This window comes from Staurois parvus, unplaced genomic scaffold (assembly GCF_062004578.1).
Source record: "Staurois parvus isolate SC_StPar_1 unplaced genomic scaffold, SC_StPar_1.0 ptg000001l, whole genome shotgun sequence".
Classification (NCBI taxonomy): domain Eukaryota; kingdom Metazoa; phylum Chordata; class Amphibia; order Anura; family Ranidae; genus Staurois; species Staurois parvus.
In genome coordinates this window covers 4,431,326-4,451,149 of record NW_028317797.1, presented here as the reverse complement: position 1 = coordinate 4,451,149, position 19,824 = coordinate 4,431,326, and the positions used below count along the sequence as shown (strand labels likewise).

At 42.2% G+C, this 19,824-nt stretch overlaps 1 protein-coding gene across 1 annotated transcript in view; it reads right to left on the bottom strand.

The window, feature by feature from the left end:
- The window catches only part of LOC149474751 (uncharacterized), an 80,320-nt gene that overhangs the window by 35,218 nt on the left and 25,278 nt on the right, over positions 1-19,824 (bottom strand). The window contains exons 8-10 of the mRNA XM_089654198.1: positions 18,496-18,607; positions 16,797-16,972; positions 8,317-8,538 (exon numbers count right to left, since the gene is read on the bottom strand). Coding sequence (XP_089510324.1) covers positions 8,317-8,538; positions 16,797-16,972; positions 18,496-18,607 — 510 coding nt within the window. The remainder of the gene's footprint in view (positions 1-8,316; positions 8,539-16,796; positions 16,973-18,495; positions 18,608-19,824) is intronic.

Genomic DNA, 19,824 nt, shown 5'->3' with positions numbered 1-19,824 from the left:
AGATCTTCATGTTTCAGCACTTAGTGGAGTTACAGCAGGCAATTCCTTTGCCTTAACAGCAATGGCATTCATGGCTAGGTCTCTGGGGAGACATCAGCACACAGAAGAAATGTACAACGCAATGATGGAAAGTTCTAAAGGAATCAATACGTTGCACATTTAATCATCTCCAGAGAGACTTTAGCTGCAGGAGAAAAGTGACAACTTTGCACAAACTGGAGGATCTGCAATCTACTGTACAATTTGGATAATTAGAGGAAAGCAGACTCAACATAATGCTACACACAGCAGGGATCTTACTGATACATATTATTTTAATGTGACATGGCCTTTTTGTTACAATAATCCTGTTTATCCAGGTAATAATTAAATATTAAATAGTCATTAAATAGTCAATAATTAAGCTAATTAAATCTAACCCTAAAAAAAAAAACCTTAAAATAACTGAAGAATTCCATGAAAATGTAAACACAACAAAAAAAAAACCTCCATTCCATCCATACTAGGGAGAAGCAGAGTAATAAGAGTGATTTCAGCAAACTTCATACGGTTGTGACATTGCAGATTTTGATGTTGGTTGTCAAAAAGAAAACTCCCACTTCTGAGCTGCTTAGGAGAAATTTACTTGGAAAATAAAAAATAACAATCTACAGTTTTTTTTCTATATTAGGAAGGTGTGGTTTTAAGGTTGGGGTAGGTGTATTTAGGGTAGCTTATTTTATTTAGGGGCATAATTATAACAGTCAGTAAACATTTACTGCAGGTAAATTGAGTGCATATACTTTAATGACTAAGATTGATTCACCACCAGTGAATGTCTGCTGAAAGTCACATTTGCTACATTATAAATACCCCCCCCACACACACACACACACTTTATAATCCTTGTAATTATCCCCCTTTTACTGTTCTGAATGTCTTTTGAGTGCTGTTTCAGTAAATATTTTATTTTATACAGTTACATAGTTGGTAAGGTTGAACAAAAGACACCAGTCCTTCAAGGTCAAATCTTTCTGAGAAAAAAAATGTAAATGTTACGCCCTCCCACTAGTGTAGTTGTTGGTACTATAACTGGCTTCTGTGTTTTTCACTTATAGAAGCCCCCTTTCCCATAAGGCATGCAAACCTACAGGTACTCAGTTACCCCCAGGTCTTATACACAATGCTATAGTGCCTGGCCTTCACACCGGGGCAGGAGCGAACTGAGCACAGTAACAGGTACTTGAACACAGCACAGCGAACAGGTACTTGTAGTTGGCAGGCAGGCAGGAAGGCAGAGTGGTTCAATGACAGTCCAGGTAAAAGGCAGGGAAGGTTTAGAAGAGGGCCCAATCCATTGTCAAAAGGCAGGCAGGGTTCAGAGAATAGTTCCAATCCGAGGTCATAAAAAGGGGAATCCAAACAGCAGAGCAGGGCAGACAAACAGGGAGCTTGAAGCATGTGTTACAGACACTATCACAAGCATAAGACTGCAGGCTTGGCTGGCTTAAATCAGGTTTGATCTCTACCCAGAGACTCAAATATTATATTAAATCCTCCTGCGCTACTATAAATAGCAAGGTCTAAATTACAGCAGATGACACCCGATCCTCACCTCAGGATGGATAAATAGACAAATCTATGTAATATTGATGTAGCACTGTATATCTACTAGGTGGATGTGAAAAATACTTTAAAACATGAAACAATATATGTGGCACTGATGTAACTCTAAGTATGTTGCCACATATATTGTTTCATGTTTTAAAGTATTTTTCACATCCACCTAGTAGATATACAGTGCTACATCAATATTACATAGATTTGCCTGTCTACTCAGAGACTGACCACATCAATCAACTTGCAGGTAGACAAGCAGACAGGGAGAACGCATCACAGCCAAAACCAGGATGCTGGAATGATGATCCAGATGAAAGCAGCCCTCTACCTCCAGCGCTGCCGGATTGCTTTCATACCCCCCAGTAACGGATGCCCCCCCCACGCATGCTCCCCTGCCATGTATCTTGGGCTCCACTTGCCCATCTGTTGGCCCGGGACCTGTATATTGGATGCTGCTGGGTAGAGGAGAGGAAGTAGAGTGGACACACATCTGCTCTCCTCCCCTACTTGTTGGTGACCCGGACGTGATGTGTAAAACATCACTTCCGGGTTCTCATATCAGTTTCAGAAAGAATGTATTGCAATGCAATTTGCTTTGCATTACATTCAATGGAGCACAGGGAAGACATCCAGGGTCATTAAAGAGAACCTGTTACAAAAAAAAAATCATCACATAGGGGACCTTTTGTGATCTGATGAAAAAAAGTAATGTAAAAACACTTTTTTTTTAATTGTAAAAAATGAAAGTTATATCCAAGCATATAAAATCTCCCCCCCAAAATGTTTGAGGCCCCCCCTCAACCTCACAAATACACACGTACGAACATAAACACAGACATCGGGGGCAGCATACAGGGTACACACTGCTCAAAGCTAACCTGCTAGAGATCCCATGCTGCTGGATGTGTCTGTGTGCCTGCTTGGTTCGTAAATATGAGGAAAAGAAATAGTGGCACTCCAATATACAAACAGCAGACTTATTAATGAATAAGCACTAAAGGAGTGTGAAACGCGTCTACTGATGTTCCCAGACCCGTGTATTGCTGTCTTTTTATCTTCATGGATTGAATAGTAAAGATGTCTGCTGTTTGTAAGTTGGAGTGCCGCTACTTTTTTTCCTTGTGTTTACACGCATCGGGGGGGGGGGGGCCTGTCCACGAAAACATCAATTGCAATACACGTTACAGTTTGTTGCCATTTCACGAGCACACACAAATGTAAGGTTTGACATATCAATTATATATTTACTCAGTGCAACCTCATTTTTTATATTTACCCAGAAAATGGATAATTTATTGCATTTGTGTTCCCTAAAAATACTTATAATGAATTTTTTACAGAAATTTTGCATTTCCTAGACCTTTGCGGTAATATCATGTGACATAAAAAATTGGAACTATGACTATTTCATTCTCTAGGGTTTCTGCTTTTAGAAAATATTTAATGTTTTGGGGATTAATGCAATCCTCGGGCTTAAAATTATTTTTTAAACGTGTGCAACAAACACAAATATGGCTCTGGCAGCAAAAGGGTTAAAAGCACTTCTGGGACCTTCAGGAATCATTTGAAGTCAGTGCCTGCAACCTCCTTCCAGTCTACTCCAATGCACTTACTCAAATGATGACATTTCACTGCAATTTCCTGATTTTCACTGAAATTACCACATAATGTAAACTCTCAATTTCCCTCATCTCTAGTCTACTTTTTTTTTAGTTTTGAGAGTAAGTAGATAAAACTCTAATATTGCTGTCTTTGTCCTATTAGGATTAATTTCTTAAGTTCCAGTCTAGAGGCAAAGTGGAAAAGAAGAAAATATTTCCAAAGTGAGGGGAAATCTGTCTGTTGGAATCTTTGACAATGGCCATCGGAACAGGTGTCCCCATATGAAGATTTTCCTTTTACTCCTCTTCTAGTAACAACCATATACATTTGGATTTCCTATTACTTTCTGTCCTGGTACCAATGGTCACCAAGACAAAAAATAAGGGGAATAAAAACCTGGTCAACAGAAAAAAACAGCAGAACAAGCTCCCAGGAGAACAGCTTGCTAGAGAGGATCCTGGACAAAAAAAACAGGTCCATAAGGTTATCAATATCCTTTATGGATAAGTGATACATGAGATTGGTAGAGAACTCAAAGGTACCAACCATTAAGTCAGTCTGATTGAAAAAAGAGGTTGGGTACACAAGAGGTGTCCCTACAAGGGTTGGCAGGGATAAAGGGTATACTGCAACCCCAGACTGATAGAAGGGAACACCAGAAGAACAGTAGAATGAGCAAAACCTATCCACTTTTGCACCCTGAGATGTCTCTGGGGCCAGACATAAAGAAGTCTGCAGGACCAACCTAAGCTTGAGCACAGAACATATTGTAAGAATCCCAGTTCTGGGTCAGTAAAGCATCCATAGTCATGGAATCTTAGCCACACTGCTAATAAAATCCACATGATTAAGAGCAGAACTGAGAAATGTATCTGTAGGAACTTTCTCAAGAGGCTGCAGATTAACCACAGGAGAGCCCATCTCCCAATAAACAAGTTCCACAAAGCCCTCCAGATGGATTCTATCCCAACAGCGGGTACTTTCAACAAGATCCCTGTGTGTTCTGCCTACTGACAATCCAGAGGAGCACAAAGCCCTCCAAGCAATGATTCCTGCCTGCCACGTACCTGGTGTGAGAGGCCAATGGAGAGAGGGCTTCCCTTGCGGCTAAGTTCCAGACTCCCCTGAAAGTGGGACATCAGGAGTCAGGCCAAAGTGCACAGGTTGTCTGTAGGAGTGCTTGTTGTTGGTCCACCCAGGAGCACAGCTGATGCACTGAGATGAGGTCTGCAGACAGGTGGCGCCTGTGCAAGGTATGCAAGCCCTTCGGGGGACAGAGGTTTACTGGATAGCCGGTTCAAAGCCAAGGTCCGGTACCGGGTTTGAATCAAAGCAGACGTAGTCAGATGGGATAGCCGAGCTCATACACAGAGGTGCAAAGTGGGAATATCCGTTAGCCAAGCCGAGGTCAGATCAGGGGTTAAGCGGAGAAGGCAGGTCCAAGAGCAAGCCGAGTCGTTATCAGGAAATCACAGATCACAATAGCACAGGAAACAGGAACAAGGAACTGGGAAGCCAGAGATCAACCAGCACCTGAGAGTAGGGCAGGGCTTCCTTATAAAGGCCGTTTGGAGCCAAATTTGAGCCGATGTGAACTTCTGTGGCCATGCAAGGTACTGGCAGGGGTGCCAGGTCTCCTAACACCTCTGCCGAGGACAGAGCCCTGACACTGCCTGCCTGCACCCAGGTGTGCAAACCTCTTCATTTGGTGTGGATACCAGTGATTGAGAGGAGCCAGATGCCAATGCATTGTCAGGAAGACAGTGTAGTGGAGAGAAGTACTTCCAAAGTGATCCAGTTTACTGAGGATCAGGCCACATGTTCTATCACAGGGAGGTCTCCTCAGAACTGAAGGTCCTTCAACATCTAAGTGAAGTCCAACTCAGGAAACCAACTCAGAGTGGGATATCTCGTATGAAGAGGAAGCCATTTGTTACAGGGAACCAGACTGAAGCCACAGACATGGGGATACCCCAGCAATTGAGGTACCGTTGGGGACTTCCTGGACCACGGAAACTATCTGGATGTGTTGTCCAAAGCCCATGCCCCCAGCAAGAAAAGGGGGTTAAAAAGGACCAAGAATCAATGGGAGAAGGGGAGACCATGCAAAGCAGGTGTTCACTAAGCACACCCTCAACCGCTCTAGTGGTATTCCTGTTAGGGTGATTCTCTGGTGTATTGAGTAGTTATTGTGGGTACAGACTACCGATTTACAAATTATCTTTCATAAGGGAAATTATATTAATAGTGGGTATAGTGAAAAAGTTTTTGAAGCTGTAGAGGTTTTAGGAGATCCAAAGCTTGGAACAGCAGGCCCATCCTCCCAGATACAGGATAGTATGTGTAGCATCCTCCTTGTTCAGCTAGGGGGAGCTAGACCCTAAAGGTTAGTCAGGAGCTGGTTAGCAGCTCAGGTGTGATAGTCAGAGGGGTCAAATTGTAGTCAGGGCTCTGCATGCCAGCCCCTCTGGAATTTCCCCCTGCTCTGAGACTTTTGGAGGAGGGCCTTGGAGGCAGTGAGTGGATCTGAGGAGTGGCTGGCTGCACTTCTGAGGGGTCCTAGTTAATCCCCAACAGAAGGCGTGGCAAGGGTCTGGACTCCCTTAAAAGTGTAGAAGCCTGCTCAGTAGCAGGAGTGTGGTGGTGAGAGAAGTGTAGAGAGTTTGAGGAAGATGTGAGGCTGGAGGAAGGAGGCTGCAAGGAGGCCTAGTGGGATGGGGCCTGTCTGCGAGTCTGGAGCTGGAGAAGAGGAAAACTCAGGACTCACTGGCCCCCTGATCAAGGACCACCTGTATGGCACAGAAGGAGCAGCCCAGCTGATAGACCTGGTAGCAGCAGCCAACCCGCAAGTGGTACAGGAGAGGATCTGAGTGAGTACACCTGCACCCCCTCGGCGGATAGAGGAAGGAGCACTCTGATGGGAAAACCAGATTAGCCCCTTACTAGGAGATGCTGGCTAGCACTCCAACAGAGACTGCATCAGAGAAGAGAAGCTTGTGAATAGTTTCAGGAAGTTGACGGTTCCCTTGGGCATCCTATACCCCCCCTTACCCTATCCAAGTTCTAATCCCCTCAATAAATACCACAGCCAGCGCTCAAGGACTGGTTTTTACTAGTTTTGCATTTGGCTAGGGTCAGTGTCACTACTGGTAGCATGAGGCGAAATCTGGACCCTACAGAGGTTGCACCGGCAGTCCAACTCCTCCAGGATGGTATATCAATACGTGCCATTGACAGAAGGTTTGCTGTGTCTCCCAGCACAGTCTCAAGAGCATGGAGGAGATTCCAGGAGACAGGCAGTTACTCTAGGAGAGCTGGACAGGGCCGTAGAAGGTCCTTAACCCATCAGCAGGACCGGTACCTGCTTCTATGTGTGAGGAGCAGGATGAGCACTGCCAGAGCCCTACAAAATGACCTCCAGCAGGCCACTGGTGTGAATGTCTCTGACCAAACAATCAGAAAAAGACTTCATGAGGGTGGCCTGACAGTTTGACGTCCTCTAGTGGGCCCTGTGCTCACTGCCCGGCACCATAGAGCTCGATTGGCATTTGCCATTGAACACCAGATTTGGCAGGTCCACCACTGAAGGCCTGTGCTTTTCACAGATGATTGCAGGTTCACCCTGAGCACATGTGACAGACGTGAAAAGGTCTGGAGAAGCCTTAGAGAATGTTATGCTGCCTGTAACATCGTTCAGCATGACCGTTTTGGTGGTGGGTCAGTGCATGACAATGCCCAGCCTCATGTGGTGAGAGTACGCAGGCAGTTCCTGGAGGATGAAGGAATTGATACCATTGAATGGCCCCCACGCTTGCCTGACCTAAATCCAATAAAACACCTGTGGAATATCATGTTCCGGTCCATCCGACTACACCAAGTTGCACCTCAGACAGTCCAGGTGTTCAATGATGCCCTGGTCCAGATCTGGGAGGAAATACCCAGGACAATATCCATCGTCTCATTAGGAGCATGCCCTGACGTTGTCAGGCATGCATACAAGCTCTTGGGGGCCATACAAACTACTGAGCACCATTTTGAGTTGCTGCAATGAAATTTCAGCAAAATGAACTAGCCTGCTGCATCATTTTTTCACTTTGATTTTCGAGTGTCTTTGAATTCAGTCCTGTAGGTTGATAATTTTCATCAAACGATGTGGCATCCTTATATTCCTAACACGATACCCAGTGCATGTCAGTGTAGATATCCAGCATGATATTTTTCTGCATTGAGACCTGATGTGTTTTCAAAGTGTCCCTTTAATTTTTTTGTGCAGTGTACATTAGTTTTCTTTTATTCTGTAAGGCGTATCAAAACCCAAAACAAGAACCCAATTTATTGCAGCTTATTAGCCCCTAGACGGGTTGGTTGCTTTAATTTTCACTTTTTAAGGCTTTTAACCTTTAACTTTACCTGGTGAAACAGTTTCTGTTCTAGGGTGACAACACTCACTCACCGTACTGTTTCTTTGGATGAATAGCAATGTAATCCTGTGCTGCTCTCTTGATTTGGACTATAAACAAAGAAAACTAATGTAGGCCACAATAAACTACATTTTTGTTCAATTCTTCTGCTGATCTGGGCTTGGCAAGCTTGTATTTGTGTAGTTAATGCCTTGTAATAAGGAAGATTTTAATGTGTTCCAAAAGTCTATAGTAAACTGAGACTTTTTAAAAGGTTTTTTTAAGTTTTGTCTAGTGTCAAATCTTGGAGTGGAGGGGAGTGGTGTTGTTGTTACACTGATTTCACACCTCCTAATGTGATCCAGTACTGGGACAGGTTCTTCCAGCGCCCAGGACAAGGTTGCGTAACTGTGTCCCCCTCACCCATTGCTAATGCATGACATAGAATGGATGTACCGTCCTGCACCCATTCTCTGCTGCCTTTGCTACAGATGACCATGGATGGCATAGAGTGTGCACTGCATATGTGTGGTCAATCACTTGCTTTCTTGCAGTTAGAAGAAAGTTGTACATGCAGAGTGTGTTTTTCATGTGAGCTGTCACAGTGTGACAACAAATCTGGAGCATGCAGTGAGAGGCATCTCCTCTCTACAGTTATGCCCTGGGCACCTGTCCCTCTTGCCCACCCCTTGTCCAGGCCCTGGTGTGATCTCACCTTGCCTGCCTGCTTGGACCTCCAAACATACAGGTTCTGGATGTAGTCAGCTCTGCTAGACTGGCCTTCCTCTTTCAGCTGGTTGTATTCCATGTCTAGAGCCTTCAGCTGCTGCTCTAAGCTTGGCCTTCCAGTAAAGCCATGTAGCCTGCAAATTGCTTGAATTTCTTCATCTTTTCCTTTGGCTTTAGCGCTGCAAATATCTGTCCCCTCATCTTCATTCTGAAATGGACACACCAAAAGTTAACAATAGAAAATCACAAGAGGTTGGGTCAGTCAATGTTATCCATGTATATGGGGCACCTTATTGTGTGATTACAGTCATCAAAACATTTACAGCTGTATATGCTGTACAGGGTATTTATATTGTACATGACATGAACATTCTCATTTCAACACAAAATTATGTTAAATGGGTCACCGATTTATTACAATAAAATTATACCACCCTAGGCTAAAGCCATCCTTCTAAGGCATTCAGACATGCCTGTATGATTCAATTACCTTCAGGCACAAGAATCAGCTTGCATCTCCATAAAGAGCCAAACCTATGTCTTTAAGTGAACAGAGAGGGAAGCTGAGGACTAGCATAGGTAGAAGCTGGCAACTTTTCTCATGACACAGAGGAAAAATACTGCTCAGGAAAAGTTTTTTTTTTAAACCCTATTGATGCACTCTGTGACAGCAGTAGGCTGGGTAGAGTTGGGTGCTCCTTTAAACATGAAAACAATTACATTGAGCAATTATTATCTTATATCTAGGGGTACCAACAATGTCTAAAAGTCACATGGCCTTGAAGCACAATCTAGCAGGAGTTGCTTATATAGTATTTCTTTTGTACCTACTTAAATGTTCCTGCTCAGCCATTTAATAGAATGGAGTATGGTTTGTTCTAAGATGCCACCCCAATGCTCAAACAACCAATAATAGCATAGAAGAGGGGAAATTAAGTTATATTAGTTCCCATCCGGTAAGTGGGAAGGCAGCAGTATTCCCAGAGTGGAGTGATTAGTGCACTCTGCACAAGATGCAGCCACTGACATTGACCACCAATGAAAAATACATTTCTCCCTACTGACAACCATTTTAAAAACCATTATTCTCATTGACCATAAAGCTTTGTTCCCACTGACTGGCCTCCAAGTATTTTCATATTTTCACTGTTATTTACTGTATGATTTCACAACTGCCCATTTGTTGCCCACATATTGTCACAATTACCGTCTGCTGCCCTCATATTGCAATGATTGCCTGTTTGTGGCCCATGTATAATGATTGCCTGTTTGTTGTTCATCTATTACAATGATTGCCCTTTTGTTTGCTGCATATTGTAAGAATTAACTGTTTGTTGACTAATATTATATTATGTACCGATTGCCGATTTGTAGGGCATGCATTCCCGGGATTGCCATTTTTTGCTTACATATTGTCAAGTTACCACTGTTTAGAGTAACATGTTACTATAATTTAATACCCCGCTGGCTTGCCACTATCAAATCACAATTCTATCAAACACCGGAAATGTTATTTTTTCTCACTGGGATGTTTATATCTATGACAAGTCCAAAAAAGAAAAAATGCTGTCTTTCTTTCTTTTCTGAAACTTTATTACTTTTTGTTTAATTTCATGATTATCACTGCATAACACAGTACAACCTTCTTAGAACAGAAGGTATTCACATTTCTCATTCATTAGATATTCTAAAAAGAGGGGTGTGGTGTGTACCCCTGGAAGGGCCACTGAGAATATATGGTCTCCCACAATAGTATAGAGCTGCCAGTCACACAAGCACAGTTCCCATGCACATTTCACAATTCAGGCTCAGTCTAGAGGATGTCTTTTTAGTGTTTATTGCCGAAGAATGTTAACAGGAGAAAAGTTTAGGGTCACAGAATATTCCAAACTGATCAGTAGCAACAATAGGAGGATACACTTCTCTAATCTCCCAGTAGCAGCTTTTTTGGAGGTAACAGGAAATGGCCAGTATATCTAGGACCCTAAACCAACAGTTCACATATCAACCTCTGGCACTTAGTTTCCTTCTGGCACTTTTAATAGTGCACAGCAAGGTCTTTACTCACAGTGCCCCAGGAGCTGTCTGACACCCAGGATCAACAAGTAGATCCTCAGTGAGGGAGATAACAAGACCAGACCAGGACTTCAGTGCCCTCAAGCAAACATCCATTGGCATTCTCCTCAAGGCTCTCAGCCCAGCAGGCCCAGATTACAATTTGTTATCTTGTAAAGCTTCCTCCAGGGACAGCAGCCTTATGACACCTGGAGCTCTCCCTGGAGAAACAAAGAACACTTTGGCAAGGCTTCCTAAACTTTTATAACCTTCCCAGCCACCTTTTGGATGCCTCCATCCAGACTGTGGCTGGGACTTGATAAATGTTCACACTGTTCATTTGAATCTCCCTGCCCTATACTCTGAAAACTTATTTCAGGGGCAAGTGAGAGGAATCAGACTCTTGGCTCAGGATATCCTGAACAAAACAAAACAATCATTCACTGCCCTACTCAATACACTGAAGCCAAAATCTAAATTTAACCTAGCAGCCCAACTAGAGGAAGTGGCTACAAGAGATTATTTCCTCATAAAATAGTGGACAGAGCCATTCAAATCATCCCCTGGAATAACTGTACATCTAAAACTGTAGGTCTATAGCACAGATACAGCCTAGTTTTATCAAAGCCATTTATTCCAAACTACATAAAGCTGCTTCAGGCTGGTTGTCCATCGTCAAGTGAAGTACTGGAAGCAATTCTTTATAGGGCTTGGGGAACAATGAGAAAGTATAACCCAACAGGTTATGGTAAGGTGGGCTCTGCTGTGCTACACACTGGTTCATTGGTTCTTTGCAGGGGCGGACTGACAACTCATGGGGCCCCCGGGCAATAGGGGATCATGGGGCCCCTGTGTCCTCACCAATACCCAAAAAAGCCTATGAAAAAGCCAATGAAAGGTACCAGGGGCATCTCATGGGGCCCCCTACTGACCCTGGGCCCTCAGGCAGTGCCGGAGTGTTCGAATGGTCAGTCCGCCCCTGGTTCTTTGTAGCATTCCTCACCAAAATCTGTCAGGTTATGATGCCTTGATGATTAATACAAAAACATTATTTTGACATAGACAAGCAGGGGTGTAAAAAAGTAATCCTCTGGTGTGTCCAGGTTGTCAAAAACACTAGGTTATGGTACCACAACCAGTTGCACCCTCTGTATATCATGCAATATTGACTTCAACACAGCCCTATGTGCAGAACACTTAACATAAGCCCTTGGCCTACATGTCATTGACTTACAAGATTCATCATCTACCTGATGTTTCTTCCTGAAAGGAATAGCTAAAGGAAAGACCTTATTTGCAACCAGACACTTGTGAAAACATGACGATATAAACATTGTATGAATTTCTGGGACAAAGCACTGCCAGGCTTCTGCAGATAAAGACTGTTTTTTCTTTTGTACTACATAGAAAGTGCGGGGCTTATGGAAAGTTGATCCATCCCAGTACCTGACCGCATCCTGTTATTTTATGTAACTGACAAGTGGCTATGCCTTTGTGATTTACACTGGAAACCTTATCTCAAGGGAGATCTGAGCAGTATATCTGTTATTTCAAAAGCTCTTTAATCAGGGAGCACAGCAGAGAGGTCTCCACGTCTGGATTACATTTTCTTACACGGAGCAGCAATTAAGAATGTTTGATGTTGATCTTCTGGATTACTTATATGCTTTGACTTTGAAATCCTTTATGCTGCATAGCTATAATATTTTATTTAATATACAAGCGTAACAATTTCAAGATGAATAGAAGGTCAGAGAAAGTGTCACCTTTTCACGTAGCCAAAAAAACTGCTCTGATATGAGGAGAAAGAAATGTGTACAGTAAATTAAATAGTTCATTGCCAGAAATGAAAATGCAAGTGGCTAATGAAAATAAAAATAAAAATATCACTTGCTTTGTTCTACATTACAGATAATTGTACTTCAAAGGATGACTGGACATCACTAAACTTAATTTAATTAGGACAGGTAAACTGTAGTAGTCCATACCTAGTAATCAGATTTAGGTCTACTGAATTCAGATCATTTAAAGAATTCTGATTGGTTGCATTGTGCCACTGCAATTGGCTTATGGTACCATGTCATAATAAAAAAGCCTGCAGGGTGACTGAATGGGGCAATTTGACAAAAGGCTGTTTTTAAAGATTATGGTGGTAAAAATAGAACTTCATCCAAGTTTTTTGCTGTAGAGTGACGAAGAGTTATAGTGGTTGTAAAGGCTCAAGGTTTTTTACCTTCATGCAGTCCCCCTAATATTTACCTGAGCCTCATCGCGATCCAGCAATGTGAATAACAGCCTTGACTGTCCCGGGTCTCTGCCTCTTCATTGGCTGAGACAGCAAGCGGGAGCCATTGGCTCCCGCTGCTGTCAATCACAGCCAGTCAGCCAATGAAGAGAGGGGGTGGGGCCAAGCCACAGCTCCGTGTGTGAATGGACACACGGAGCAGCAGGTGCCCCGATAGCAAGCTGCTTGCTGTAGGGGACCCGACAGGAGTGAGGACCCAAAAAGAGGAGGATCCATGCTGCTCTGTGCAGAACCACTGCACACCTTAGGTAAGTATAGCATGTTTGTTATTTCCCCCCCCCCCAAATTAACCTTTAGAATTGCTTTAAGCTGGCCATACACTAGTAGAATTTTATTTGAAATGTTTGTTTAAAGTACATTTGCTCGATTTTCCAACCAATAGTGGGTTGAAATTGAAGTTAGTTTTCAACTGCAGTGACAAGAAAACTGGAAAAGGAGCAGAATGAAAAAAAAATGTATTGAACAAATTTCTAACAGTCTATGTGGTTTTAATTTGGGAAAATCCATTCATTCCAAAATCGAGAGATAAAAGCAAACAAAATAGGGGTGTGGCCTAGGCATGGCTAGACCCTTTCTTACTTTCCTCCTTCTCTTCTTTCTGTTCCTCCTTCACTTTTTCCTCTCTTTTTACCTTTTTCTCTTCTTTGCTTCTCTTTCACTTATAATTCCTTAACTAAAAATTGGTGTGCACATACCCTAGTTGTACACCCCATACTAGACTTCCCTCTGTGAATCTTTAGATTCTTCTGGAAGTTAGAGGGGGGGTTTTCCCCAAACAAGATTGTTTCCAGTACAGCCTGACCAGAGAGTTATTATCAGGGAACGAGAAGATTGCCGCAGCGCATGAATCTGCGCATGCCTAGGATTCCGACAAAGCATGCATGCAGGCGGGCACTAGGACCCAGGCGCACCTGTCACCAATGACGGCGCCGGGCAGGCACTAGGACCCAGGCGTGCCTGTCAGCACTGGGCGGGCTATTTAAAGAGCACCTCGGTGCTGATTCAGTGCTGACTGGTCTTCAGCTTCCCCCCTGTGTCCTTCCTGTTCCTATACGTGTTCCTTGTTGCTGACCCAGCTTGTTTCTGACTCTCTGTCCCTGGTTCCCGACTTTGGCTCTGATCCTGACTTTGGCTTCTCCCTCTGATTCGGTACCACGCTGCCCGACTGTTATGACCCTGGCTATCCTGCAACTCCGCTCCAGTCCTGTTTCCTGGCTGCATACCTGGCTCTGCCGTGCATCTGGCAATCCACCGAATCTGCCGGGGCTATCGCTGCAGTACCCTAAGCAACTGATACCCTGCCTACCAAGGCCATCATCCGCAAGAGCCACAAGCAAACCACTGGCGCTCTTTTCCCCCTTGTCCCCAGACTCCCTCTGTTCCAACCTCAGCGGGGTCAGGACTAGTGACACAAGTGAGGCCGACCTTGTCAATTCAGTCTCCAATCAGGTACGTGACAGTTATTTACACTTACTCCTGGTTCACATCTGTGCGGCCGGTCTAGGAAAGTTGGTTTGAAGATCTACTAGTGTATGGCCAGCTTTAGAACAGCAATATAAAATCACTTTTGTTTCATAGTATGGGCAAGAGAAAATTAACCTCTGCTAGGTCCCCATGGGGGGATGACTACTCATTTTTTTTCACAGAGACAGTGGTCATCAGGACACAAATTGAGGGGAAGGCTTCCTAACGGGAATGTAGAGTGCAGTGACTTAAAAGAGTTTTTTTAATTACAACATGTTACAGTTCTGTTCCTGCTGGTTACTGTCTTTAAGAATCTAGTTCCCAGCATAGTATTATGTGACATTAGCCCATCGCTGTCACATGGAGTAAGCCACATGCTCTTCCATACCCAATTTTGCCAGGTCTTTCCTTTGGTTCCTGGAGCTGAATAGAGTGCTGGGGGGTGAAGGAAAGATAAGTAAATGATGCTGGGAATGGGGGGGGGTTATGTTTTAAGTCATTCTGTTTGTTTTTTGTTTGTATTCTTTATTTAAATGTATCATTTGTGGAAATGAATAGAATAGTATAGAGAGGTGACTCTAGAATGTAGTTTATTGTATGACAGCAAATGTCTTGCAGATTATTTTCCTAATTTTTCTAAATTATTTAAAAAAACATTTTTTGTGGGTGTACATACATACAGAAAAAAAAATAAAACACTCACGTCCCAAGGGGAATAGTATAAGAAATACTTCCTTTCTCCAATAACAAGAGGAAGGGGTGGGTACGTTCTGGTAACTTAAGGCACCTGTGACGTTTTTGATAACATTTATTAATTTAGAAAACAACCATATGTGAGATTAGCACATATGGGGATGTTTTATCCTGTTGGGTGTGTATGTTGTTATAACATGCTGTATATAGTATTTTGCTAAATTAATAAAGGTTATAAGAAAGTGAATGGCGCGTTTATATTGTTTTGTGTATTTATTTATTTTTTTATATTATGATATTATTATACAGGATTTATATAGCGCCAACAGTTTGCTCAGCGCTTTACAATATAACAGGAGACAATACAGCAACAATACAGTTCAATACAAGAGGGATAGGAGGGCCCTGCTCCTTGGAGCTTACAATCTAGGAGATATAGTTGTAAATAGTTGTAAATACTGCACACCTGTCCATCAACCCTATGAAATGCAGCCTGGCAAGTCCTGAGCTTGGGCTAGCAGAAAAAAATTTCTAGCATGTTGGAAAATATCTTGGTCTATCTATGGTAAATTTGTTGATATAACCATGGCCTTAAAAAAATGTCACAAAGGAAGCAAATGCTGCATGTTGAAGCATGAAAGTCAGGAGTGACTGATTTGGCAATATCAAACTCTTGGCAATCTCTTTGGAGACAGAAAGGTCTCCTAATAACCACAAGATGTGCCTGTCTATGGGTGACTATAATCAGTTTTAAAAGAGGTACAAATCAAAGATCTGACAATGGTATAAGGCAGAGGTCTCCAAACATTTAAACAAAAGACCAGTTTACTGTTCATAAGGCTTTTGGGGGGCCAGATTATGGTCACTTGGAGTAGATGTCCTGGCATCAGTGAGAGTAAACAATGAACCATCTTTAGTATCAGGTGGAGTATTTGGTGTTAGTAAGGGGAATAGTGCTGCATCCTTGGTGTCAATTGAAGGAATAGTGCCTCATTGTTGGTATTAGTGGCAAAAATGATGCCCCACTGTAGGTGTCAGTGGGAGGGATATTGCCCCAAGGGCCGGATAAAGGCAAGCAAAGGGCTGTATCCGGCCCCAGGGCCACAGTTTGGAGACCACTGGTATAAAGTATTAATAGATGATTCTTGCTACTCTTGTGAGCATGTAGGTTCATAGATATTTATTTCAAAGCATATAACCCATGTTATTGAAAATAAGCTGAAGACCTCTTACAATCACGTTTTAGGTAAGCTTCTACCCTGTCTGTCTTTAGGTGATCTTTGAAAACTCATTTATTCAGGGAAGCCCACGCCACTAAGAACTGTACTGGAGTCACTTCTATCAAATCATTCCTTGCAGCCATTACCTTTTGTACCACCTCCCCCTCCCTTTAGATTGTAAGCTCCTTGAGCAGGGCTCTCTTATTCCTTCAGTATTTAACTGTATTGTAATTGCACTGTTTCCCTTTATAATTTAAAGTGCTGCGCAAACTGTTAGTGCTATATAAATCCTGCATAATAATAATAACTACCACTGTAGAGTGCTGAACTATGCCTGTTGGAAGATGCACAGTAGCAGGGAATGGGTTTTCTCAGTGCTAATGTTCTCAGCAGATGATTTAGCTTCCTGTGCTAGATTGCTACTTAGATGAAATAGGAAGGAGGAACCAGTAAGAGCTGTGAGGGACCCAGGAAATTGACACTTCCAGAAGTATTGGTTTGCCAGTGGGTTCATTAATGCTTTCACTACATTGGAGCAATATTTTGATGTGCAGGCACCAGGAAACAAGAATATTTGATTTATTTTAAAAGTAACAAAGATTTTAACAATACGTTTTAGCGACAGGGTTGCTTTAATACAAACAATTTGTTTTGTGTGCTAGTTTTTCTACATGTATTGAAAATCGTTTGTTGATGCACTGTACATAAGCCTACAGAAGTCACACTTACTTTTTTCCGTAACCCATAGATTTCTGCAGCATAATATAACTCTTCCAAGGCCATGGCAAGAAGAAAATGGAACCTGGGGTTCTTTGGTTGAAGCTTAATTGCTGAAGCATAGGCAGCTGCAGTTTGGTTCAAGGCATCCAGAGCTGACATCCCGTCCTTGTGGTCAAGCCTATCTCCTGCAAGTCAATGTAAAAGTATAATAACTGTTTACCTTACTGTATATTCTGTTAACTGGCAAAATAACCAATCTTCCCAGGCAAATGACCTGACTGAGACTGTTTTGAGGCTGTGCATCACTGGACAGGGTCACAGTCTGGGGCGGACTGACCATTTGGAAACTCGGTCACTGCCCGAGGGCCAGGGGTCAGTAGGGGGCCCCATGAGATGCCCCTGGTACCTTTTTCATAGGCTTTTTGGAGTTTGGGCAAGGACACAGGGGCCCCATGATCCCCTTTTGCCCGGGGGCCCCATGAGTTGTCAGTCCACTCCTGGTCACAATGAAGATCTGAGGACCGGGGCAGCAGGTAAGTATTAACACATCCATTATAGATAGGGTGAGGGTGTGCATAAAGGGTAACTTCACTAAAAGAGAATCTATTGGGAAGCATGACATTATACTCGGTGTAACTTTTGAGCAGCATTGAGCCAACCAAGTCTCCAAAAGGCATGAAAAGGTAGTTTGTGTTTCAATTTGTCAGGAACGTGCAAGCTGAAATATTAGTGGTGGATGGAGTTAGCTGGTAAATGCTTTTTGAGTAGTAGGCTTGATATAAAGATGCTATTGCATTATGAAAATGTCAATTAACAAAGTAAACACGTCTTACAATGCTAGAGCAATATATAAACTGCAGTAATGCTAAGTAACCAATCAGCATTTTACCTTCCACTGTCCCCACAGCCCTAATTTAGCAACAGTGGAATCCAATTTAGTGCATTTACGCAGAGTGGCAAAATGCCCTGGGTAGCCTTATTTCTGCATTTAGTAAACGAAAATGTAAATGAAAATACACAGATGTGTATTGTAAGGCAGGGTGAAGTGCAGTAGCCCATGACACCCAATCAGATTTAATCATTTTCCATGTAGTGCAGTCATTACACTTTGCTTCACCTTATTAGATATGCCCAACAAGTGCAAACAGTTTTAAAAATCATGTTAACATTCAGCATGTACATACTGAGTGGAATTTGTACTTTTTAGTGGAATTTTGCATCTTTTTTTCTAGTTTCGGATACAGTGGGGAAAATTAGAATGACTGCTGAGATATCTACAGGCGGTGGATACAAGACCAGTCATCCTGTACATGAAGAAAGAACATCAGTTACCAATCTGTCTTACAAGGAACTATTTCATGGAAAGAAAAGACCCAAGTTCAAGTAAAAATACACACCTGTTTTATTTAGACAATATTAATTTTGTCAGAATTGTAGTTTTAACACACAGAGCAATCTCCAAAATTCAGTCAGTTATAATAACCAATAGGCAATCCGCTATACTTTTTCTGGCTGATTTATATTAATTTAAGGAGATATGTTATTATTGCATCCCCCCATGTTTATTATGCTTGGCACGGCTTTATTTGCTCTTTACTCTGAACTAGCCCAGAACTTTAACAACTATACTTTGCAGGCAGTTTAAGGTCACAGAAGGAGAACATTTTTATTTGGCAGATACATAAACATATTAAAAATAAATGCTTACGTGACTTTAGTAGGATCTGCTTGTAAAAACGTGTATTTTCTTCTGCATGACTACAAAGCTGGTCTGTATCCCTATCATGAATTTGTTGATGTCTTTTCTCCCAATTTCTTTCCTGTGAAAAAAGGACAATGGGGTGGGTAAAACAGCTAATAGAGAAAGTTATAAAAGTGTACATGAATACATGTTAGTTAAAATAATATAAATAAATCATTGAATACATTCAGCAATAAACAATTAAATCTAATTATCCCTAAGCAGTTAAATCCATATCAAAAGGATACATAACAATATAGGTCAAATGTTGATACTATCCCCCCCGATACTATTTTGCTACTATCCCCCCACACTCATTATATAAATACTTACTTTGAATTACAAATTCTAATTGTTGGCTGTGAAATAATATTATATCAGAATTCTACCTATAATTTCTAAATATTAATACAGAAGTTGCTACTTTAAATAAAACAATGACTTATCACATCTAAATACCTCATAGCAGCTACATCTATAACAATAGAACAAATAACATCTGTAGATGACATTTTCATGTTATGCTATGCCACCTGTGCTAGTACACAGCCATGAATATAATATTGATGGATATAAATATTAAACGGGTGTACATAGCCATGCACAGGGTTGTGCTGGGTGTGCCCAGGCACACCCTAATCTCCAGGGTTGCCAACCACGCAGTGTATGTAAAAATCCCAAGGTACAATTGCTCTTCCTCTCTGCTGCTTCCTCAGCCAATGGGAACGCCACTGTATGTGCTCCTTTCCCCAGTGCGCCTTATTTCACTTTACAACTGGAGATGCCGGCAAGTGGAGCAGGCAGGAGAGTAAACACAGCCTGCAGTGTGGGACAGACTTCAGCCTACCAGGAGAATGTAAGCTGGGCTGAGCACATGTAGTCAGTGGCATACCTAAGTGAGGGATGCCCAGTGCCCTCCATACACAAAGGAAGAAGGATGTGTATAAACTGTACATATGTGTGTATACTTTATTTGTGTATATATATATATATATATATATGTGTGTGTGTGTATATACATGTGTAGGTGTATATACTGTATGTGTGTGTATATACTGTATGTGATGTACATACGTATATGCATGTGTATACTATATGGGTGTGTATGTGTATATACTGTATGTGTGTGTATATATATATATATATATATATATATATATATATATATACACACGCACACACTCGTGTGTTTGTGCTTTGGGGTGCATACCCTAATGCAATAGGTTGTGCACATCTAAGCAGGTGTAAATTAGAAGGGCTTTTTTTCTCTGAGAATAGGTACAGATATTCTCCCCC